Source organism: Meles meles, chromosome 16 (assembly GCF_922984935.1).
Source record: "Meles meles chromosome 16, mMelMel3.1 paternal haplotype, whole genome shotgun sequence".
NCBI classification, from domain to species: domain Eukaryota; kingdom Metazoa; phylum Chordata; class Mammalia; order Carnivora; family Mustelidae; genus Meles; species Meles meles.
The window spans coordinates 44,825,526-44,852,099 of record NC_060081.1 but is presented as its reverse complement, the minus strand read 5'-3'; the positions used below and the strand labels follow the sequence as shown (position 1 = coordinate 44,852,099).

Genomic DNA, 26,574 nt, shown 5'->3' with positions numbered 1-26,574 from the left:
TTATGCATGACATTTAAAGATTTCTAAATAAAGAGCCCGCAATCCTTATTTTTAATGAGCTTTTTGATGTTTTTAAAGCACTCAATGCTTTTAAGATACAATGGCTATCATATCCTTCGGGAACGTAATGACTGGAAGAAGGAGCAAGTGAGGTTCTGGGACTTGGTTATGTTGTTTCTTGTTGTGAGAACTAATGAGTCAGACATGTTTAGTTTGTGAAAACCGGAAGTGCAGTACACTTAAGATTTGAGCACTTCATGTATGTTATAGTAAATATTCAAGAAGCTTGTTGCGGCAATTTCTTTCCTTCTTTTTTAAGATATTATTTGTTTATTTGACAGAGGGAGATACAGGGAGAGAGGGAATACAAGCAGGGAGGGTGGGAGAGGGAGAAGCAGGCTTCCCACTGAGCAAGGAGCCCAACGCGGGGCTCTCAATCCCAGGATGTTGGGATTGTGAGCTGAGCTGAAGGCAGACGCCCAACCAACCGACTGAGCTACCCAGGCGCCCCTGTTGTGGCAATTTCATGGGACTTTCTGTTGTGCTGCAGAAAGACGTATGAACAATCTGGAACATTTTACCACCTACCAGTTTGGACTGAAATTGGGTATCTAAATATGCTCACATATTTTGCTATAAACCATCAATGATTTTCCAAAGCTCCAAGTCTATGGGTGTGGTAAAATCGCTCCAAGTTCCAGATGATTAAACATTCTTTGTTTTCTAAATTTCAGCAGCAGTCTGACAGTGGCACTGTTGGGAAAACTAGGTCAACCTGGAGCTTACTGTTGCTCAAAATAAACTTTGAGGAAGCCAGCTGGTCACAGGGCCTGGGGAAATTGTGATTGATTTGAGACCCACAGTTAACTAGTGGCAGAGATAGAACTGAACCCAGGCCTCCAATTTATCCATAGTAGGGCTTTTCCCAATGCAGCAGGTTGCCTTCTCTCCAGCCTCAGACAAGTATCAGACAAAACAGTTGTTGATTAAAAGTTCTCTGGTTTTCCATGGGACCTGCTATAAGTCCTCTGATTCTGTATTTCATCCTTCTCCCAGACATTCCCAACTCTGCTTTTCTGGAACTTTTTTTTTTTTTTTTTTTTTTTTTTACATTTCTTATCCTGGGAAAACTATGTGCTTTTATGCTTTGCACCTGCTGCTTTCTTCACCTTAAAGATCCTCCTATGTTCAGTTCTTTGTATATACGACCTCATTTAAAATACTCCACACAACAATAAAGTAGGTCTTACAAACAAAGGCTTATTTGAAGGCACACAGATACAAACTTTTCACCTAGTTCTGTTTAATTCCAAACCCTTTATCTAAACCCGTCCTCATTGCCTCTGTTCTTGCATTCATAGCATTTTTGAGTCTTGATAGTTATGTGCATGTTTGCCTAGGCATGTCTTGTTTGCACTTCCTTACAACCTCTTGAACTAAGCATTATTTTTGTGTCCCTTTACAGATGATAAATGAAAGCTTAAAAAGGTGAAGTGACTCGCCCAAAGTCACACCATAATTAAAATCCATACCACATAATTTAATCTCTGATTCAACATTAGCTTTTAAGTAATTACATAAATATTTATTGAAGACTTACTTGTGGAGCATTAAATTGGATACTCTGGGAATTAGAGAGATTGTTCATAATTGCTTCCTGTGTTAGATCTATCTGTTCTATCTAGTTTATAAGATCCTACCCAGAATAGAGCTCAGCCTGCTTGTAACAGACTCCCATGATGCTTAGCCCAGCCTAGGGCCCAGAATCACTAAGTACATATTATTAGACTGATTACCTTAGGATCTTCTCATCTTGGCTATCAGGATAACCAGAAGCCAACTAGTCACCAAATATTCTTATCCTTTGGCTGATTCCAAGGTCATTCATCTTCTGGTTACCCTCATTTCCTCTGTTAGGAAAAAATTCCATTTTATTTAAAAAAAAAGTTGTTTTTTTTTTCCCTCCCTCTAGCCTAGGCAAAAAGAGGGAATAGAGGGAATCCCAACCTCCCCAAAACATATGAAAAACATTGAGTGGTTTGACATTAGAAATTCTTCCTTGGGGTGCCTGGGTGACTCAGTGGGTTAAAGCCTCTGCTTTCAGCTCAGGTCATGATCCCAGGGTCCTGGAATCAAGCCCTATATCGGGCTCTCTGCTCAGCCGGGAGCCTGCTTCCCTCTCTCTCTACCTGCCTCTCTGCCTACTTGTGATCTCTGTCAAATAAATAAATAAAATCTTAAAAAAAAAAGAAATTCTTCCTTAAAATTATGGTAAACATATCAAGTTCCAGGAAAAAAAATAAAATGAATTTTTAGGCGTTGACAATTCAAAGGTGCTTCAAAATCCTGTTGGAGAATGAATTTCAATGGCACGAAAGCACAAATGAAAAAGAAAAACAGATAAATTAGACTTCATCAAAGTTAACTTTTGGTGATACATGATGACTATACTTACTGTGGTGAGCACTGAGTATATAGAATATATAGTATATAGTATATAGAAGTATATAGTATATAGGATTGTCCAATCACTATGTTGTACACCTGAAATAATATAACATTGTGTGTCAGCTATACTTCAATCAAAAAAGAGAAACTTTTGTGCTTCAAAGGATACCATAACAAAAGTAAAGAGACTGGGGAGGGTATGTGCTATGCTGAGTGCTGTGAAGTGTGTAAACCTGGCGATTCACACACCTGTAGCCCTGGGGATAAAAATACATTATATGTTTATTAAAAAAGAAAAAAAAAGTAAAAAGACAATCTGCAAAATGGGAGAAAATATTTGCAAGTCATACTTATGAGAAGGGACTTATATCTAGAATATATAAAGAACTCCTACAACTTAACAATAAAAAGACAAATAACCCAATTAAAAAATGGGCAAATGATCTGAAAAGATATTTCTCCAAAGAAAGCATCTACATGGTCAATAAACACATGAAAAGATGTTTGATATCAGCCATCAAGGAAATGCAAGTTGAAATTTAGAATAACTAGAATAACTGTAACCAAAAAGACAGATAAGAACAAGTGATGGTGAAGATGTGCAGAAATCGAAACCTTCTTATATTGCTGGTGGTAAGATAAGAGGGTTTTTAGAAAATAGTCTGGTGGTTGTGAAAAATGATTAAACAGAGTTAACATATGGCCCAGCAATTCCAAGACTAAATATACACCTAAGGTAAATAAAAACATATTTTTATATGAAAACCTGTATACAAATGATCACAGCAACATTACTCATAATAATCAAAAAGCAGAAATAATCAAAATATCCATTAACTGATGAATGGATAAGCAAAATGTAGTGTGTGTGTATATATATATATATATATATATATACACACACACACATATATACGTATGTATGTATATATAATGGAATATTACTCAGCCATAAAAAAGAATGAAATAGTGAAAGAACCCAGTGACAAGAGAACATATAGTATGTGATTCTATTTATATGAAATGTCCATAAAAGTTAAAACAATAGGGACAAAGAGTAGATTAGTGCTTTAGTGCTTGTCTACCTGGGGACAAACGGGGGAAGGAGGAGATGGTGGACCATGAAGAGTGACTGCTAATGGTATAGGGGTTCCTTTTAAGGTAATGAAAATGTTCTGAAGTTGTGGTGGTGTAGCACAACTCTAAGTATAGCAAAAATTATTTAATTCTATCCTTTAAATGAGTGAATTATATGGTATATGAATTATCTATCAATAACACTGCTCAATAAAGAAATAAAAAAAAGTTCAGTCTTGGAAACTTCAAAAACATTGGAAGACAATATTTGATAACATATCACTGCATTCAAAACAAGTTAAGATGCAGTTGACACACATCTCATTTGTGATCCGTTTCTGTGAATTTTTCCACCTGTCATTATGTATGTGTGATCTCTTCATATAATCACACGAATATGGCAAGAACTAGGAACCAACTATTTGGAAATGGAAAGAGGGAAAGTTGTCAGGTTCCCAGAACTGGAAAAACAGGTTGAATACAGACTTGGTATGTCACCAGCTGAAGTTTCGTGCACTAGCTCACTCACAAGAAGAAAAACATTAGCCATTTAGAAAAGAAGATGGTGTGATTAAATGCGTCAGCCAGTATCTTCTGGAGATTTAACACGTGGTGACTGGGCAAGCAACACTCTATGCAGAGGTCAAAACCTCCACCTTTCCCATCTCCATTTAGAGCAGAGTGAATCCATCACGATGTGTGTGTGCAGGTGTGTCCATGTCGGAGAAAAGATCTGGAGCAAAAGGAAACGTATTCTGATACTGGTGGTAACCATTTTAAGGTTCTATAAATGAATGCTGTCCAGAAATAAAAGCAAAGAAATTACAATTACATGCAATGAAATGGGAAGATCTCACAATCCCAATGTTGAGCAAAAGAAGTCAGACACTAAGGAATACATTTCTCATCATTCCACTAACGCAAAGTCAGAAAGAGGCCAAACTAATCTGTGCTTTTGAAAGTAGGGGTAGTGGTTCCCCTTGGGGAAGTCTTGGTTGGGGGAGCATGAGTAAGATTCTGGGGTATTGGTAATGTTCTCTTTCTTGTTTGAACAAAAGGTCCACATTGCCATTTTGCACTGGGCCTGCAAAGTAAGTGGTTCGTCTTGCTCTTAGTTGTACTCGTATTTAGTCTGAATATTCAAGAAAAAATGTCGGTGGCAGCTTTGCAAAGTATCATGAATCATGAGTTCAAGGCAGGGGGAAAAAAAAATCAAGAGAAGCCAGTCTGAAGAAAGCAAGAATTCTTATAAACATTAAAAAAGTATCCCAGGCATGGTACCATTCAACTTTGAACCACACCTACTCTTTGGTTTGGAGAAGAGAGGAAAAGGAAAATAATAAAGATGAACTGATCAATTTTGAACCCAAATACCAAGATGATAGAAAGCAATATATTCCCCTCCCCAGTTTTAGTGAGATATAATTGATATATATCACCATATAATCTTATGGTATATAGCAAAAGGGTTTGAATTACATATATTGTGAAATGATGATTATAATAATTGTCATTAGCATCTATTGTCTCCTGGAGATACAATAAAAAGAAAAAGGAGAAAAAAATTTTTTTTCCTTTGGTAATAGGATCTACTCTATTAACAACTTTCCTGTATATCATACAACAGTGAAACTATAACCATCACGTTGTACATTACATTCTTACTGTTTATTTATCCTATAACTGGAAGTTTGAACATTTTGATCCACTTTCTGTAATTCCCCACCCCACCACCATTTCTGATAACCACAAATGTGATCTCTTTTTCGATAAGTTTGGGATCTTGTTTGTTTAGATTAGATTCCACGTTTAAGTAAAATTACACAGTATTTGTCTTTCTCTGTCTGATTTCACTTCTCATAGTACCCTCCAGGTTCATCTGTGTTGTTGCAAATGACATTTCCTTGTAAAACATTATTTTCTATGCTCTTCTCTTCCCTCCAAGGGAAAGGATGATTGATTTGGTCTCAAATTACTTATTAATCATGATGCCTCATTTATTACTTTTCTGAAAATTGTTGCTTAGACCTTTTAATCTTATGCATATTTTTGACTTTTCATTTTATACATCTATGGTGGATTGGTGATTGTTAGCCACTGTTAGTCATATGATGCTCGAATCATAGATTCCTTGATGCAGCTGATGTCTGTTATCTGATATCCTACAGGCCACCACCCTCTGTAAATCAAGGATGCAAAAGTTATTGGCTGATCAATTTTTGTATCTCACCAAACGTTGTTTTGAATTTAAACCTCCAAAGCTAACATTTCGGGGGTTTTTTGTTTGTTTGTTTGTTTGTTTGTTTGTTTTGGAAAAAGCTTAAAATGAGGATCATAATGTCTTCCAATACTTTTAATTTTATGGGGGGACTGTATAGTCCTGACCTATTTTTGACTTTAAAATGGATCAAAATAATGTAGGATAAAGGGGTTTAAAGCAACTCGATTTTTATTAAAAACACAGCTCTATTATATAGTACTTTTTAACAATCTGAGACCTAAAATGAAATCAGTTATTCTCTGAGCCTCAGTTTTTAACGTGTAAAATAGAAATTTGATGGCCTATCATTGTGAAGATTATTTTGAAGACCACATGAAATGTGGACAAATCCTGAGAAACTATTTGGAACACTGCTGATAGATGTAACACTGCAGAGGCAAATTTCGATGCCAAAGAAACAGCTTATACTGCAAATGACTGAAGTGTAATTTTCAAAAGGTAAAAAACCTGACTTTTAAATACAAAATAAACACATGAAAGGTTTTATGCACCTTTTTAGTTAATTCATCAACAGTAATATGCTAAGACTGGGCCAAAGGAGAATTTGAAGAACAGACAGATATATTTAGATGTAGATAGACAGAGAAAAACAAGAATGCAGACATAAATATTCTAATAAATATAAAATGGATGGTGTCCTCTAAGGCAATGCAATTAATGTTTGAGGATATCTTTTCGGATTGGCAGAATCAATTATATCTTTACCAGGGAAAATTCATTTGCATTGCTTTTCACAAGAATCATTAGCATTTCTATCAGTTTTCTACACATTATCTTTAACCCTCCAGAACTGTGAAATAGTCAACAGAAAATCAATCAAAATGTGCATGTTCTTACAGAATCAGATACCCCCAGAGTTCACTGGACTATGTCCCACACTCCAACTTGAAAGGGCATTTTGTTATTTCTTTTGTCCATTTCCAAGTTGTACACGTATCTATAGTGCACGTGTAGTGTCTATAGTGTACATGTATATGTGTATGTGTCTGTATGTGCACACATGTCTGTACGTGTAAATATGTATATTGCATGCAGCTGGATGGAAACAATTTGAAATGTCTAAGCTCATGCACATGCATTTCAAATGCTATCGTGGGACAACAAGTTTGCTTTCTTTCTTTTTATGTTTACGGCTATATGTCATAAGGAAGACAGGCAGGTAGGTGAATTCTTGTTGTAGAATATGATTCTAATATGGTAACTAATGGGCACAGTCTCCTCCCCCCCTGTTCAGCTGCTCTATTCTCATTGAGCCAGGAGGAGGATGTTACAGAACAGTATAGAGAGGAATAAAAATAACTTGCTCTAGACTTCTGTGTTCCAAAAGGGAAGACCTAGGGAGCACAAAAGACTCAGATGAATGATGGCAGCAGGTCTGAGAAGAGGGATGTCCTGAGGCACCAGAAAAGAGATGCTTCCAAGTCGGGAAAAGGGAAATCGGAAGGAAAGTAGTGAGAGTAGAGGCACAAGTTGAAGGCAATGGGAGGATGTTGCCTTCCTCCCAAGGCAGTGCTCTGTAGAAGAGGGAAGTTCCTGGAGAGAGAATAGCTACAGAAAGAATCTAGGTGGATAGGGACCACAGGCAAACTCATGGGGATCCCTGATTTCTAGCCTGGCAAGGAAAGAGGAGTTTGGCTCCTTTACCTTCCCATATGGCACAGAGAAAGCACAGAGAAATCCACTGGAACTGAAGAGGGAAGAAGTGCAGAATGAGAAGATGCTCTGTGGCATATATCAATGATCAAGTTATTGTCATTCCTCAAGCTTTCTGTTTCCAGAATAATCTGAGTTCATGAACACCCCCCATAACTAGACTAATGGACTACTTCAACCACTTAATGGAATGGGAGTCAGTCCTCAAGATTAGGTTCTCAGAAGTATTTTATATATATATATATATATATATATATATATATATATATATATGTATATATAAAATTTTTTTTTGCACAGCTGAGTTGTGGGCTATGATTTATGTGTGCTATATTTAAGATGGTGTACTTAGAAAGATTCAGCCCTCTGGCAGCTCCAGTGCTCCTCATCAGCTAAGATCCATAATACTGAACTTCTTGTCAATATCAGAAAGGCCTATCCATAAGCCCCTTGGACAATTAGAAAACTTTTCCATCCTAAGTTGCTAGGTTTTACCTCCAGTGTCAGACTCCAGGATGGCTTTATCCTTCAAGTGTTTGGAATGAGGTGGCTTTTTAAAACTATACTTTGGGCAGCAAAGGTATAAAGTGACTCAGTCACACTTAGGAGTCCAAATAAACTGTCTAACAAATTGAGAGACGGGCTACAGAAATGCCTCCCACTGATCCTTTGCATTTAAGAAACTCAGAAATAGTTTTTTTTTTTAAGATTTTATTTATTTATTTGACAGAATAGATCACAAGTAGACAGGGAGGCAGGCAGAGAGAGGGGAAGGGAAGCAGGCTCCCCACTGATCAGAGAGCCCAATGCGGGGCTCGATCCCAGGACCCTGGGATCATGACCTGAGCCAAAGGCAGAGGCTTTAACCCACTTTGTCACCCAGGCGCCCCAGAAATAGGTTTTAAGCAACAAGGATAAAATCACCTTATGAATATTTTTGAGAGCCTCTGGTTTTTACCTACATTGCTTCCACAGTGATGTGGCTACAATTACATTCCATGAACATGGGAAAGGTTATCCTGGGTCAAGGTATCGTCCATCTGTGGCTTAATGATTGTCAAAATCTACATTCTTCTCATCTTCCCAGACATATGGCTAGAAGGCATTTCCCAGCATCCCTTGCAAGAAAGGGTGGTCAGGTGACTAAGTTGCAGCAATGGAAATAGGAAGAAGTGATACGTTCCACTTCCACACTTGGACCACAAAATCCTCCCTCAGGCATGGGTCTATGACTTTTCTCCTTTGACCAGGGAAACGTGATAACCATAATGGTTTTGGAAGACATGGTCTGAGATGACAGAGCCTGAATCATTTCAGTGTGGACATCACACTTGAATTGGGTAATGTAATCCTTGTCAGTGTCTGCCTGCCCACTCCCCCTCTTCCCCCCACCACCCTCTGCTTTCTTGGGTAGAAGTTCTAAAAGGATCAGGATGTTTTGGAGTTGTAGTCCCTCCTACTGAACTTTCTTGTTGGGTGATCTTATGTCAATCAGATTTACAGTTTGTGATTTTGAACTTTTGTTCTTAGCTCCATAAATGTCATTACATCATTACTAACAATATGCATGGATGAAGGAGGAAGAGAGACTCTAAAGCTCATACAATGTGCTTTCCAATGTTCTCTCATATAATGTTTATGAGAGCCTTCGGAGTCTGTTACTATCTTTTATATATGGAAATAAATAAGCTTCAGAAAAACTCATTTGCCAATACCAGCAGAATCAGTTATTCATACCACCCAGCCTTCATGAGACACACATTATTGAAATAAAACATAACGCTGTTTCATTTGACAGAGAACATCCAGGCCACCATCTTTTTACAAGCCCACTTGTTTTTGTTTGTTTGTTTGTTCACCTTCTTTACTTGCAAGCAAATTAAAACTACATGGCACATTTCCTGCAGCAAGTTAAGTATAAAGCATCAGGACCTGTGTGTGCCAGGAGAATGAAGAATATGTCTTAACCATGACATTAACACCTAGCTGTACATGACTCATAAAGGAATGTGACAAGAGCTAAAAAAAGAAAAAAAAAAAGGGGAAAGAAAATATTTTGAAGTCAGAATGCACTTAGCTTCAGTCTTATCACAAACTTGTGGTTTGGCCTCAGCAGCAAGAGCCTGGAGCCAAGCAGGCAAACTCTCTTGAGGCTAGACTACTAAGTAATGTTGCTGAGAGTCAGAGACCGAGGCTCTGCCCTTCCTTTTCCTGGACAAGTGTCCCCTGGGTAAGTAGATAAATGGCCTCTCAGGTCAGCAACACGTACTACCTCAATCAATCCACATACTAACTCAAGTCAATCCAACAATCCACAGACCCAGCTGAGTGCCTGTCTCTGCCTGAGTATTATGCCTGTCACCTAGAAGGAATGCTTTAGGAGCATGTGGTGAATACAGTTTTCCCTCTTTGGCCACAGTGATTTTTAATTCCCCCTAAATCTTCTTGATAGGTATATTCCCCATTAAACAGCTTGGAACCTTAAAACAAGCTTGAGGTTTGACAAAATCCATTCAATTGTACCCTTAGGATTTGTGCATTTCACTATATGTAAATTCCACCTTTAAAATAAAAAAGAAACCACAAACCACCATGAGATACAACTACACACCAGAATGTATACATTTTTTTTTAAAGATTTTATTTATTTATTTGACAGAGAGAGATCACAAGTAGACAGGCAGGCAGAGAGAGAGAGAGGGAAGCAGGCTCACCGCTGAGCAGAGAGCCCGATGCGGGACTCGATCCCAGGACCCTGAGATCATGACCCTAGCCGAAGGCAGCGGCTTAACCCACTGAGAGACTGACCATACCAAGTGTTGGTGAGGATGTGGAGCAACTGGAATGTTTATGGTACAAACACTTGGGAAACCATTTGTCAATATCTTCCTAAGCTGAACACAGCTTAGGAAGATACTTTATGTCCCAGTAATTGCATTCCTGGATACATAATCAAAATTGATGTATATCTATGATTACCAAAAGCTATACTTATCTCTATATAAAATTCATGGTAGTAATCATATTAATAGCTAAAAACTAGAAAGAACTCGACGTCTACAATAAAATGGATAAATGATAGGATGTTTATAAAATGAAATACTACATACCACTCAGGTTGAACAGGTTGCCACGACACACTGCAACATGGAAAACTCTCTTAAATGCAATAATCGAATGAAAGAAGCCACACATAAATAAATATATACCGTATAATTCTGTTTGATAAAAATTAAGAGGCAGAACTGATCTATGGTGGTAAAAATCTACATGGTATGTTCTTTTGGGGACAAGAAAGTAATGAATGGGGCAGGGCATGAGAAGATTCTGTAGACTAAACTGTACTATTTCTCCATCAGGGTGATGATTCCTAGATGTGTTCGCTTCTTGAAAATCCATTGAGTTGTACACATAGTGTTTTTTTGTCTAAGTAATTAGACTGCGATAAAAAATTGCTATAAAGGGGCGCCTGGATGGTTCCATCAGTTAAGCATCTGCTTGTTAAAATAAGCAAAACCTTTGGCTCAGGTTATGATCCTGGAGTCCTGGGGTTGAACCCCGTAGGGAGCTCATTGATCAGAGAGGGGTCTGCTTCTCCCTCTGCCCCTCACACAGCTCTCTCTCTCACTCCCTCTCTTTCTCTCAAATAAACAAATAAAACTTTTTAAAAAATTTCTGTAAAAAGGTTTGGGATGTTCAACTTGAATAAAGCCATGAAAGCCTTTACAAACACACATTTACTATATTCTTTTTTTTAAGTAATAAACTAAATTAAGTGTGACTTCTGTGACTCTTCATATATTTTAGATTATTAGTAATAGGCAGGCAGAATAATGATTTTCCAAAGACGCCCATACTCTAATCGCTGGTAACTGTGAATATGTTACCCTACATGGCAAAAGGAATTTTTCAGATGTGATTGAGATTATTCTGAGATTATCTTGGATTACCCAGACAGTCACAATCCAATCATATGATTTCTGGAAAGCAGGCAACATTTCCCAGGTGTGGTCAGCATTGATGTACAACCAAAGAAAGATGAGAGAGATGCAAAATTGCTGGCTTTGAAGATGGAGGAAGGAGGCCATAAATCAGGAATGGGGGTGGCCTCAAGAAGGTAGAAAAGCCAAGGAAATAGCTTCTTCCCTAAAGCCTCCAGGAAAGAATGCATCTCTGCTCATACCTTGATTTTATCTGAGTAGGACCGAGGTCAGGCTCTTGACTTACAGAACTATGAGATGATAAATTTGTGTTGTTACAGCCAAGTTTAGGAAAATTTGTTACCACAGTAGTAGAAAACTAGCAGGGATAATGACCATATAATTTCCATTTATCTTCCCTGGTTAGCCAGATACAAAAGGATTTTTTTCCCATCAAAGCTTTAGAGAAAGGATGGATTAGTTTTACTTTTTATGCAGATAAAACACATTTTCTGAACCCTTTCTTCATTCACATGCTTAGTGCTTTTATGATGCTATAACTCAAATTCATGACTTTCCTTCCCCAGCTAGGATTGTAGAGAATCTCGTTCTATACATGTCCCACAAACCTTTCCTATCAGAGACAGAAGGGTGCAGCTTTCCTGCTTCTCTTCCAAGTTTATTGAGGTTTTACTCAATAACCACATTTAGTTTGTCCATAAGCTGTCTCTCTTCATCTTCAGGGTAATCCAATATTGATCATTCAAAAGATAAAATTAGCTCTCTGATCAACAGATTGGTGGACTAACTGGGGTTCGTTTGTCCTTGTTTAGGTTCCCCCAAACAGACTCTGAAACAAGGATTTGGGTACAAGCATTTATTTGGAGGGTGTCTCCAGGAAGACTGGAAAAGTAGAACAATGAAGGGAGGAAAGCTGGTAATAGGTGTTTTACTAAGAAGCTTATTGCTGAAGGTAACAGGGACTCAGTCCCACTGTGGAGACTTGGGAGACTATGGCCACACCTCAGAAGGGTCCCGTAGAGAAGAAGAACACAGGCATGTATGCACCAGCTCTTGCCTTTCATTGGTTGATGATTGCTCCCAGGGGTGTGTGTCCCCAGCTTGACTAGCCACGATGCACAAGCAGAGCACACCCAATGACTGAAGAACCCATGCAATGTAGAGAGACACAGGGAGCAGCTGGCACACGAGAACGGGCTGTCAGGGCCCCCCAGGGGACACCAAGAGGATATGAATGAGGCACGGACTGTCTCTGCCTCAGTGGATTTGATCTACTTCCAGACAAAGGCCTGTGGTGAGAAAAACTATAAATAATGAATTATTCATGACTGCCCCATCACAATTGTGCACAAAATCCAGAGATGTGAACACTAACTTCATTAAGAGTAAAAATTTGTACCCCATAGCAGACAAACTGGCATGGTCGCTCTCTGGGTTTTCTCAGAGAATTGAAATAACTTCTTTCCAATTCAGATGTAATGTTCAGTCACGTGTAGTATGTTTTCCCCCTGCCTCTCTCTTTCCCATTCTGGGGTTGCCCACATAGAAGTCTGCTATGAAGAGAATAGAAAGTGAGGGGCCATATTTCTGCTCTGCTGGGTTTGCATAGTCTTTCCACAGTATAATGCATCCAGTCTTGCTCTCAGCAACAGTGAGTCATGGCACCGCCCCAGATGGTGTCCTGGGTGGTCTGTGGCACAATTCACCATGCTACTAGGCTGCTCAGTGCTGACCGGTGTCACTAAGACACAACAGGTATCCCTCCCTATCCTTCCATGTATCCATTGACAGCTCTGATTTCCTAGCAGCCTTGAGTAGTCTACCTCATCCTCAAGATCACTTCCCAGTCTTGCTTGGGTCCCACTAAAATGCCTGCATTTCCTGCCACCCACTTGGGAGCCAGGGTCAATCAACAGGGCTGGGAAGTTTCCTACAACCACCTGTCTACATCCTTTCCACATGTCCCTCTAGCTCCACAAATCCCTCCCGCCATTTGGAAAAGACTTCAGATTTACCTCCTCACTTGAAGAAGTTGATCTGTCTCCCCTCACTGTTCTGTGACTCTTTTGTCACACATTTTCCCACACAAGACTCACATTAATGTTTTCACGCTACTCTCTCTGTCTGAAACATTCTTACCCCATCTTGTCGCCTGATAACTCGCCTATTCGTGTACCAAGATCTGGTTCAAATCCTGCTTCTGATGTATGGTTTTCCACAGCAGGCAAAATTGTTTGTTCCCTCACCTGCACTCCCTAGTTCTCGATTCTCCTCTCACGTTAGTTTAGAGCTCTCTGTGTGTCCCTCTTGCCCACAGTTCTTCAAGAGCAGGACTGTGTCAGATTCATCTGGGATGAATGGGCTTTCACATCTAACCACCCATTTCAACCATTAAAAGGATAACAAAGTAAAGCTTTATCAAGAATTCAAGTCAACAGAATTCGAGAATTCAAGTCTCCAGTAATTTGCTTACAATATTCTACTTGCAGAATAAAGAAGCAAATGTAATTAAAATAAACTTACCTCAGAGAAATAATTTTTAAAATCCAGATTAAGACCCAATTTGGTTTCTATTTGATCTAGTTACACTGTTAGGAACCTCAACCTCAATAGCAGGGTACACCTGTTCCTTAAAGTTGGGTAATTGTATTTTGAATCCTGGGAATGTTGAAATTAATAAAGGGGTAATAAGGAAAATCAAACTCATAGTATTAATGTTTGCCTGTTAAATTTAGGAATAATGCATGTGTGTGAATAACCTAAAAAAATCTGTAATATTTAAGGTGATTTCACATAGCAGTTTTGTAATTTTAAGTTGAGACATCTAATAGAACACTGATTCATACACAATGCTGGAATATCGAGGAGAACTTGGATTTGCTCTAAGTATATTTAAATTTATTAAAGTTATATACAGCCACTTTGGAGAACAGTGGAGATTCCTTAAGAAATTAAAAATAGAGTTTCCCTATGACCCTTCAATTGCACTACTGGGTATTTACCCCAAAGATTCAGATATAGTGAGAAGAAGGGCCATCTGTACCTCAATGTTCATAGCAGCAATGGCCACAGTTGCCAAACTGTGGAAAGAACCAAGATGCCCTTCAACGGACGAATGGATAAAGAAGATGTGGTCCATAATACACTATGGAGTATTATGCCTTCATCAGAAAGGATGAATACCCAACTTTTGTAGCAACATGGACAGACTGGAAGAGATTGTGCTGAGTGAAATAAGTTAAGCAGAGAGAGTCAATTATCATATGGTTTCACTTATTTGTGGAGCATAACAAATAACATGGAGGACATGGGGAGATGGAGAGGAGAAGGGAGTTGGGGGAAATTGGAGGGGCAGGCAAACCATGAGAGACTATGGACTCTAAAAAACAATCTGGGGGTTTTGGAGGGGCAGGGAGTGGGGGGTTGGGTGAGCCTAGTGGTGGGTATTACGGAGGGCACGTATTGCATGGAACACTGGGTGTGGTACATAAACAATGAATTCTGGTACACTGAAAAGAACTTTAAAAAAAAATTTAAAAATTTAAAATAAAAAAAGAAATTAGAGGTAATATTCATAAAGCACATATTATCACGACTGGTTCATAATAAACTATTAATAATGAGTTTTTTAAAAAGTTATATAAGCCATTTTTTTGCTTGGCAAGGTTTTGCTTATTAAGGCTAGAAGTTTCTCCAGTAGCCTTTTGAAGTTCTTAAAAGAACATAAAATACAAGCGTTGTTGTTTCAAATTTTAAAAGGATTTAATTAATTTTACATATTTTAAAGCAGTGCAATGACTCAGTTTATAAATGGCACTGTTTGTTTCAGGAGAATTTAGCCTAGTCAACATGTATCAGTCAAATATTAGTGAACTGATAATCACTAGCACAGTTTTCTTATTTCATGCAAAAGTCATAACGAGATTTGTAGATTGAGGGAAAAAAAGATTTATAGATTGAACTTAACTAGGTTTTCAATTTGTCATTTAATATGCCAAATATTAATTTAAAACCACTTAAGTAAATCATCATTGCTTTGTGCTAAGAATTTCTTAAGGGAACTAAGAAACTCTAGTGACAAAAAAAATTTTTCTGATTAACAAAACTAGGTAGGTTTCATGAGGAGTTCATTCCCAAACATCTGGAGCAGCTGGGTTATAGGAGAGGCTCTGGAGTACTTTTGAGAAGTACCTTATTTTATGTTTTCAGAGTCTCAACCCTGAAAATCTGGGGGAGGAGGGGCAGAGAGGAGATGTTGTTGAAGTGTAGTTGACACACAATGTTAACACCACAATGTTACATTAGTTTCAGGTATGCAACATAGAGATTAAAAATCTTTATATATTATGCTATTCTCACCACAAGTGTAGCTACCGCTGTCACCACACAATGCTGTTACAATACCATCGACTATATCCTCTACGCTGTGCCTTTCATCCCCATGACTTATTCAGGGAAGCCTGTACCTCCCACTCCCTTTTATCCATTTTTCCCTTTCCCTAACCCCCCTCCCCTCTGGCAACCACCGGATTGTGTTCTGTATTAATAGGTTTGTTTCTGCTTTTTGTATATTCATTTGTCTTATTTTGGGGGTTCCACATACAAGTGATATGATATGGTATTTGTGTTTCTCTTTCTGATTTACTTCACTTTGCGTAATAAGTTTGGAGTTTTCTTTTAACAGATGCCGTTCAACAGCTGAAGCCTCCAGACATCCATAGGCTTTGCTAAGGGCATTCTGAAGGTAACTGCTGCCCTAAAGACTCAGGCACACCACTCCCAGAGGATGACTATAAATGAAGAAAAACAAAATCACCCCACTGCTGCTGACTTTGGGGTAATAGTCATCAATAACAGGGTTTTTTCCTAACTTCAAATAGCATTGCCATTCTAGCAGCCAATGTTTCGAAAAGAAAAAAAAAAAAAAAAAAAAAATCTGACGCCTGACATCTGTAGCATTGGTATCTGACCTCCTGATGTTATGGTGTTTACAAACTATTGATAAGAAACCCTTTTGATCTGAATTATTTCGACACCGAAAATTTTCTAGACTGAATTCTTTAGGGAATTTAAATACTTCTCTGTAGAGGAATCCCAGACTATCCAATCCCAGGAGGAATGGAGGTATTATTTGATGTTTGCATTTATTTAATAGACATAAGACTTTCAGGGATCAGGAAGCAAAATAAAAATTTATTTCTTATTTTGCTAATTCAATAAAATGTCTCAAACTGTAACACCTTCTGTTATTTCTCTTTGTAGTGGTTGATGGTTGTCCGAAGGAGAGCTATCAAGATATGCAGGAAAGGGACTTGCTCAAAGGGACTTGCTCCGGACCCAGAGATTCTAGTCTGAGCTCTCACCCCTGCTTCTGTCCCATGGCCCTGTGTCTTTGAAAAGTCACTTAACTTGTGGCAACTTTGATTTTTGCATCAGCATCACACTCCAATACATAAGTAAAGATCAAGTTACAGAGAATGAATAGATTTCTAGACACCGTAAAATTCTGACCATTTATTTTGTTCATTTCCTCTCTTTTCTGCCAATGTTTTTGGAACATATTATCAAGCCTCTGAATATCTCTTTCTTGCCTACTTCTATAAGCAGGCATCTGGGTCAAAAATTCCCTTCAGAGAACACCAGAAGGCTATGGTTAACTAATTTCATCTTTGCCTTTAATACACGAATGGACAGGTTTCTTTTTACTTTCACTAATGGGGTATCTTGAGTAGAAGATATGAAGGTGCTTCTAACTCTTGGTTTTAGGGGGTGGAGTCTGTGCTTGTCCCGTTCATTGTTGTACGGAAAAGCTTAGCGAATATCTAATACATTACAATTATTCAAATATTTATTAAGTTTATTGGTTAATCTGAAGTGTGTTTCATTATTCAGAGACACCAAATCATACCCAATATTTAGTTGGTGTTTAAGTGTTGCTTGAATGTCTTAGTATGTTCAAGCTGCTATAACAACTTACCCTATACTGGGTAGCTTATAACACAGAAGTTTATTTCTTATGGTTCTGGAGGCTAGAAGTCCAAGATCAAGGAACTGGAAGATTTGAGCCTACTTCTTCTTCTTCTTCTTCTTTTTTTTTTTTTTTTAAAGATTTATTTATTTATTTATTTGACGCAGAGAGAGAGATCATAAGCAGGCAGAGAGGGAGGCAGAGACAGAAAGGGAAGCAGGCTCCCTGCTGAGCAGAGAGCCGGATGCGGGGCTTGATCCCAGGACCCTGAGATCATGACCTGAGCGGAAGGCAGAGGCTTAACCCACTGAGTCACCCAGGTGCCCTGAGTCTACTTCTTAAATGGTTATCATTTCACTGTCACCTCACCTGACTGAAGAGGCAAGAGAGCTCTAATCTCATTTATGAGGAGTCCCCCAACAGCAACTGCCCCACTTGCTAATACCATCACCTTGGTGATCATAATTCCAGCCTGTAAATTTAGGGGGACACAAAGATTCAGACCATAGCAATCAATGTCCTTAAACTCAAAGCTACAACTCAACTCAAAGAGAACGCCACACTTATTTTGACTGGAGACACAATGAGTCACTGTGATTACACATATGCACAGTACCTGATGTTAAATGGTTGATGTGTTGAGATGATTTTGTGCATATAACAATTCACATATCCCAACATGGCAAGTAAAGGAGAAAAGTTTCAAGAGTAAGAACATGTAGTAGATATTTCCTGAAGGTTGGTGAATGATTACTTAATGTTGGTAACTGGGATGAGGGGAAACAAAATGATGCAGATTTCAGTTTTGTTTTAAGATGTTTTCTTTATATATAGTTTTTGTCCTCTTGTAAAAGGAAAATAAAGAAAAACAAACAGAAGGAGGAGGAGACAGAAATTTGAAACAAAAGGGAAGGAGAAGGAAGAAGAAAAGAAAAGAAGGTGGGATAGAAATATCTAATGTTCAGAATTTAGTTATCTGGAAATCTTTATTCCAAAAATAATCTTGTATGGATCAAAAAATAACACTGTATCTTCAACTTGTCTTCCTAAGCAAGCTGGGGCAATTAGGCCAGCAGTTATCAGTGTCCCTCCTACATTTTCTTTTCTTTTTTTTTAAGATTTTATTTATTTATTTGACAGGGAAAGACACAGAGAAAGAGGGAACACAAGCAGGGGGACTGGGGGAGGGAGAAGCAGACTCTCCGTTGTGTAGGGAGCCCAAGGTGGAACTTGATCCCAGGTCCTGGAATCATGGCCTTAGCTGAAGGCAGATGCTTAACAGCTGAGCCACCCAGGGAACCCCTCCTGACATTTTGCATAAGTCTAGAAGGAAATAGCCAACTCAGATTTAGCCTCTGACTCCCAGCATAACAACCATGGAAGAAAGAGACCAGTAAAAAGCTAGTTCTGCTCTGATGACAAAGTTGGAAGAAATGCAATAAAAAGTCTGAGTTTGAGACACCAAGGGGTGGGCACACTTGGGATTAGCCCCATCCCATCATTTAGCCCAAGACTTCATCTTATTCCTTTCCCTCTCCCTGGGGCAGAAAAGATGGCAACCCTCCTATGCAAATCATGGTTAGAAAAGGCTTTATTATCACTTCCACCATAAGCCACATCTTCCTGGAGGGAAAACAAACCCCATCCAGGAGAGCTGAGAACCAAGAAATGAAGCTCTGACCACAGGGGCCATCTCTATTTTTCTGTTCTTGTGTTTTGCTGATGTGTGTGTCTCTGTTTTTGTCGATTGGCCCAATATATGGCTAGGGTTTTTATTCCCACGTGCCTGATGTTAAAAAGTCTCATTCAGGGCACCTGGGTGGCTCAGTGGGTTAAAGCCTCTCCCTTAGCTCAGGTCGTGATCCCAGGGTCCTGGGATTGAGCCCCGCATTGGGCTTTCTGCTCAGCAGGGAGCCTGCTTCCTCCTCGCTCTCTGGCTACCTGTGATCTCTGTCTGTCAAATAAATAAATAAATAAATAATCTTTAAAAAAAAATAAAAGTCTCATTCAGGGGAACTGTAACAGTGGGCTTGGGAGGACCAGACAGGCTATAAATGACTGACACTGTCCAACAAATACAATGCCATCTGATGGTGATAGAACGCAGACGCTTGATGCCCTGAGAGAGGAAGAGTTAATGAGTAAACCACAGGCGGTCAGGACTGGGACACCGCAGTCGCCACCTGCCTCACAACACCTATGTCAGGAGCAAACCCAAGCCACACATATCTTTCCCTGCTATCTCACTGGAGGTTAGCCCACCAGAAATGTTTTTTCCCTTCTTAGCTGAAGAAACGGAGGCAAAAGGAGAGTAAATGGCTCTCCCCGAGTCACATGATAATGCAGCCTTCACAAGAAACTGAACTTTCTGTCTCCCAGATTTGTATGCTCCTGGAATCCTTGATGAGTTAATACCTCTCTTTATATCCCTGGTTTTAACATCAGGTGGGTTCTGAATAGTATTATTATTATTATTATTTTTAGCCATTTTTGGATTATGGTAAAATCCACATGACACAAAATTTCCCATTTTAACCATTTTTAAGTGTATAGTTCAGTGGCATGAAGTATGGTCACATGGTTGTGCAGCCATCACCATCACCCACGGAACCAGCTGAAACTCTGTGCCCTTGAAACAGTAACTTCTCGTTCTCCTCTTCCTCTGCAGTGCTGGCAACCACTGTCGAGTGTTTTTCTCACAGGGGAAAAAAAAAGAGCAGTTTACAGCCAGGAGTTGTAATTAGATACAGGAGGGAGGGGGTAGGGGTAGACGTAAATTCGGAACTGACTACATGTAGGAGACCTTGACTGTGGGGTGTGTGTGTGTGTGTGTGTGTGTGTGTGTGTGTGTGTGTGTGTGTGTCTTTAAAAGATGCTCCACCTCCCAGCCCGCCTCCTTGCAATTTGCCACTGGGGTTTTGCAGTCTCCTGATTTCCTCTTGCCCCCCAAGGAGCCAGTATGGGCAATCTCCTTTGTAGTTTCAGGAGCAGGTCTGTTGCCCTGAAGGTTGCATTCTGAGCTGAGGAGTATAAAGGTAACCACTTGTTTTTCCTTTCAAAGATCTGCCCCAAAGATAGGCTGCGGCTCTCCTGGAAAGCCTGATCGGTAGGATTCCTTCAGGGGCTCAGCCCAAAGTGCTTCCTCCCATCCCCTCTCCAACTTCCAAACCAAAGCTTGCCAAGAACCTCTGGAAGGAAACCTGCTGGATTCTAGCATTTCGCACAAATGGCTAATCCTGGAGGTGGTGCTATTTGCAACGGGAATCTGCACAATCACGAGAAACAGAGCGACGGCTCAGCCAGTGGAAACTGCGCTAAGAATGGGATAGTAAAAGAAGCCCAGGTAAGAGGCCAGCCCTCCCTGTAGTCAGAATGACTTGGACCTCTCTCCCTTTTTCTCTCCGAGGCTGTTTGGAGCTGCCGCACTGAAAGTCCTTCCTCTGAAGCGTTCTATGTGTTTTGATACTTCGGCTAATTTCAAATGCTTGGCTACGAAAAAGTTGAGCCGTGGATGAAGGGGGAGCATGTCTCTGTACAAGAGCAGGCACACAGACCCGAGAGCCTTAAACTCCCCCCAATAGGAACATACCTACTAGACTTCTGCTTTGTTGTGAGCATTTTGGGGGGCAAATCGCTGACTGTTCAGACTGGTCCCCTGCATTTCCGTGCATCAAACGATCACAGCAGGCTACCCTCCTCGGGCTTGGGCAGGAAAAGAGCAGGGATAGTAAATGTGCTGAGGTGGTGTGATGTGGGCGGCATTTTTCCCCAGTGCAGGAGAAATGCCTCTCTGGCTGAAAGGCGAATTCTTTGCCCTGTTTAGTGGAGTATTGTCATGGCTTACAGCTTGATTTGGGGCCAGAGCCCTTCTTTGAAAGGACATCACAGGCATTCCTTTCTGAGACACTTCAGAAAGGGTGGCTTATTGTTCTCGCTGCACACAGGAACTAAACAGGCTTTTCATTGTTTTCCCATTTGATACTTTTTTGTCTTTCTTGGCTCTTTGGCGCTGACAGAATGTTGGATGGGGATGTGCCGGGGAGGAGGAGAAACTTCAGAAATGTTGTCAGTGTATTCAAAGAGGTAGCCTGGGTGTACGAGGCACCTGTGAAAAGGCAGTGCCCTCCTTCTCACGTAATGCCCTCTGCTAAAGCAGCACAGGTGAGCTCACCTGCTTCAGGAACAAATTAGCATAGCCAAACAGGTGGCTTCACTCTTGGGAAATGTGCAGCTGGGCAGGGAACCCATGCAGTCCCGCATTACACATCTGTCCCCGAGGAGCCAGCACCCACCCAGGAAGAAGGTCAGATTGATCCTTAATCACAGGACAGGCATTGCTGGCTGGGGGCTGGCCCAGCACTCAGTGAATAGAATTTGTGCTTCCAGTTCGAAGAGGTGGGTGGGGAGGGGCACTCTGGAGCCTGGCAGGGGGTGGGGGGGGTCCCAAAATGTGTTCCCCTCTTAACAATAGGCATTACCCTAAGCTTGGGCGGTCCACTGACCCAGCAGAGTATCTGAAACCTATCATGATATGAAGAGAAAACATTTAACCCCTATCTTCCCCAGAGGGCAATCCTAATCCATCAGTGTTGATTCAGATGGCTAACCAACCACCCAAGATGCTCCTATCCCCTGACCTGCCGGAAACACCGGCCACACACCCGCTCACCCTCTCATCCAGTCTGACCCTGAGGCCTCTCGTTTGGGCAGAAAGGCCTTCAAAGCTGTTCCTCTGTCTCTTTAGTTTATCTTGGTTTTGTAACCACCTTCTCGTGTCTGAGCCTCGAAACTTAGCTCAATGGTTACAACCACTCCCAAGTAAAGATGAAACTCAAGATCCTCAAGATTCATTACTAAGTCCTCCTGTAAGATAGAAAATACCCTTGGACATCAAGGCCTGTCTCAGAGCAGAAGGAAACAGGAGGACTGCTGTTGCCTCTTCTGGAGCTCCCTCTGACGGGCCATCCAGAACCTATTGGTTCAGATATATTTAGGTGTTCCTAAGTTGGAATTGGCTTCCACTGAAAGCCTCAGTTATGACTTGAAAAATATTTTCCAGAAAGAATAAGCCCGGCTGAAATCTTGGTGCAGGAAGACAGACAAGGGCCTGTTTTCCCCCTTGAGGAGGTAGTCATCTTGACTACATGATCATTGTCACTAGTTTCAGTACATTTTGCTTTAGAGACCTTCAACCAACAGATCTTAACCCAAACCCTTGACTGTTGGCAAGAGCAATTCATAAAGGCTTACAGATCTCCTGGGCCCGTGGTCTTCCCAATACGTTCTGTCGGGCTTAAGGTCGTAGGAAATAGAATCTAAGATTCTACCAGCTTCTCCCAGGATCCCCTCATGCTTTTTCTTCCTGCTTCTTTGCAGTCATACAGCAATACCTGTTTCTTTTATGTGTCACAGGACCCTGTGGGACTCTGAACAAAGGGTTGTTTGGTGCAAAAAAGAGTATGCAAATCATTGTTAGTCACTCTCTCTTTAGAACCTTCCTTCTCTTTGTCCCAGTGTAGCCTGGTTTCAACACCCTCGTGGGAGAGCCCAGCTCACCACCCCGATATCAAGTTGAACAAGGGAGCAGACTCTTTCTCTCTGGAAAACTTCTAGTTCCTTTCTGGAGTTTTTTTGGAGCTTGACCCTGTGTGTGTTGTTTTCTCTCTAAACCCCACATGACCTGAGGATGCACTGATTCTTGGTTTTCATCACTGATTAAGTCCCTTTATTTGTTCACTTGTAATATGTCATCCTACCTCTGACTTCTGACAGATGGAGCCTCAGTCAGTAACAGAACACTCTTGTCCTAAAGGATTTATTCTCTCTGCTCATGAGCATATCCATATACATGATGGAAGGGCCTTTAATATCTTAACTCAAACTTGTTGTTTCCTATTGATTTACTTAATACCCATAAAATTAACTGGGGATTACTATTCACATAATTGCTTTTTCCATCCCACTCATTAATTCTGACCTGGCTGTATATTCATATTAAGAAAGACTGAAGCTGGGGAGGTAGTCCTAGTGTCTTTGTTCTAAATACTGCATTGCCTCCAAGTTACCTTCTCATGGGATGGGTCTGCATTTTTCCCCTTGTTACCCTGATCCTATAGGACCAAGGGAAACTGTTGAACTTCTCCCTAATCACTCCTTCCCTAGAAAACAAAAATGTCCTGACATTAGAGTATTCTTTTTTTTTTTTTTTTTTTTTTTTTTTATATATACCTACTGTTCATATTTATTAATGATAAAATATTTCAGATTGAAATTCAGTCACTACATGGAAGTTATTGAGAACTTGCCAGTGAGAGACCCTATGCAGTAAATCAAGCAATTTAAACACTAAATTTCTCAAGAAACCCAGACTAAAGAACATCATTAAGACAAAATTACCTAAAAATGAAGACTTGAAATCTGCCTCCACAAATGACTGAACACTCACTCTTGTCATCAGTCTTACGAACTATAGAGTAAAAGTGAATTATAAGTTGTAGTCCTTGCTCACCAAATACAGCAACCCTCATGAATTAATAAATTTCCCTTAGCCGACATTAGAGTATTCTAATTCACTGAGTTTTTGACCCTGAATGTTGTGCTTTACAAAGTGTAGTATAGACAGCCCTGAGAGGTAGTCGCTCATTCTCCCGTTTATTTGTTCACGCACCAATATTTATTAAGAATCTCTTGTCCTTGGGACATGTAAAGATGTACAAAATAGGACTATTTAGCTATTAGGAAAAAGCTTATATGCAAATTGATCGATAAACGCATTAAGTTAAATGATGGTACAGGACAAGAGCTGTCACAAAGCAACTATGATTTACGTACAAATGAGTGGTACAGATATTAAATACCAGAAGTTCAGAGAGGAGGAAAGGGAGGGAGGAAAAATCAAAGGCTGTGAGGCATGACAGAGTGCAGAACATTTGAGACACTTCTCTCAATTGGTGAGGCTTCAGCATAAGAGAAAGGGCCATGCCCAGTTGGTACTCAGTAAATGTTCCCTGAAGGGGAAAGAATGGGCAGATTTTTGGAAATCCTTCCTAGCTCTGTAACCATTGAATATGAGTCTCTGTTCTCCTTACTTTTTACATATCCTTCTGAAGCCCACAATGTCCTGGTACATCTGCTTTTCTGTTACAGTATAAACTTCTGGACAGTGAGAACCATGACTTACAGTTTAATTGCACATAGTGGTAGCTACCTGACAGGCCCTTGTTGCACCTCCATCCATACCAAATATTCGTATCTGTGGGGGTCATCTAAGCTGCACACTGATGGAGACAGTGGTCAATAATGTTACCAATTATAAAGAGAACTCATAAACTACAAGTTTTGGAGATTCCTTGCAATTGCTCTGAATGCTCATCCACTCTTGTTTCCTACAATCATTTTCTACTAGCTTTTGTGTTTTGGTTCTCATTTCCTTTAACATATCCTCAACGTGACAATGTTTCTCTGTGACTTCCTTAAAGAGTCTCATTTTTTCACGGGCTCATCATTCTAAAGCATTCCCATATGTCAGATGCTACAGCCATTCAGATGAAAATATTCTGTCTTCATTTATAGTAGCTCATCAATGTGGCAGATAAGTAAATAAATAACTATAATATTTAATGACAAGTTCTATAATAGATGTTGCAATTATTTATTACTGTATAACAACTACTCCAACTACCCCCAAAATTCAATAATTTTCAACAGTCACTGATTATTTCTGTGGGCTATGAATTCAGGCAAGACTGGGTAGGGATGGCTGTCTGTGCTCCGTATGATGTTTAATGAGCATCCTGTATGAACCCACTGAGACCTTGGTGCTGGCTGTTATCTGGGGAACTTTGTGTCTCCTTCACAGGGATACCCTTACCATGTGGTCTCTCAGTATCAAGAGAGTAGCTTGAGCTTCTTTAAATGAAGGCTAGCTTTCAAGAGAATGAAAATGGAAACCACACTCCTCTTAAGGCTTAGGCTCACTTCTACCACATTCTGTTGTCAAAGTTAGTCACAAGATGCAAGGGGAAGAGAAATGGGTTCTGCTTCTTAATGAAGCAAGCTTGCAAAGTCATATTACAAAATGTTGTGAGGGATCAGAGGAATTATTGTGACCATCTTTGGAAACAGTCCATCACAGCAGAGATCTATGAACCATGTTTGGAAATACACAGAAGGAAGGGGGCATCTGACCCAGAATAGGAAGGCAAAGAAGTCACTCTTGGCCTGACTCTTAAAGGCAGAGTAACCAGGCACAAGTCACGGAAAGGCATCCTAAACAGAAGGAAACACTCTTAGAAAGATACAAAACATCAGACATGATGTGTTTAGTCATTGGATGTTGAGTAAATGGGACTAAGTTTCGGATGTTTAATGGAGATAAGCAGGTAATAAACCTGTAAAAGTAGGTGGGATAAGCTCATAAACTACCTTTTTCTTAGTTTACATTCCCCCAAGAAACAGACTCAGACATAAGGATTTGAGACAAGAAACTTATTTGGGAGGTGCACCCAAGTATTAAGGGAATGGAGAAGTGAGACACAGAAGAAAAGGAAGTCAATACATTCATGAACAGATACCACTGTTGGCAGCTAGGGCTCAGATTTTCTTTTATTTGGGATGAGGGGCAGGGGCAGGCAACTTGATAATGGTGTAGAATGTGCCTCAAAGTTATTCCAACTAAGTCACAAGAAAAAGAGGTATATGTAACTAACACCTGTCCTTCATCAGTTGAGGGACTCTCCCAGGAACATTAACAATAGAGCACTCCTAGCCTGACTACATAGGATCAGAGATAGCCCTCAAATTGAGTTAAGGTTCTTGTAGAAAGAAATCATTAGAATGCCAGGAGATCTGGATAGCAACAAAAGTGTATAACCATATATATTTGTAATGAGGGAGTTTTGAGAAGAGAATCGACATGATCAAATGTGGTTTTCTCAGGCTGTGTGGGTTTTATCTTTGGTGACTTTTAGAACATGGCATTGTGGATTATCTTTGGCCTAATGGACTAGTCATTATGCAAGACTAGATTATGCTATTAAGCAATATAAACAGAACCTCCTACTACTGTAGCTGGCAATGGAGAAAACAAAAGGAGTATGTCAGGGTTGAATATCATTAACATGATTTTCTCCCTTTGCATTCAAAGAAACTGAAAAAGTAGAAATTGTGAAGAAAAATGTGGTGGATTTTATCTACATAAAAATCTA

At 39.9% G+C, this 26,574-nt stretch overlaps 1 protein-coding gene across 1 annotated transcript in view; it reads left to right on the top strand.

Moving 5' to 3' along the window:
• Window positions 1–20,312: 20,312 nt before the first annotated feature.
• The window catches only part of SPTLC3 (serine palmitoyltransferase long chain base subunit 3), a 134,177-nt gene continuing 127,915 nt past the window's right edge, over window positions 20,313–26,574 (top strand). Inside the window, exon 1 of the mRNA XM_045980168.1 lies at window positions 20,313–20,711. Coding sequence (XP_045836124.1) covers window positions 20,595–20,711 — 117 coding nt within the window. The 5' untranslated portion in view covers window positions 20,313–20,594. The remainder of the gene's footprint in view (window positions 20,712–26,574) is intronic.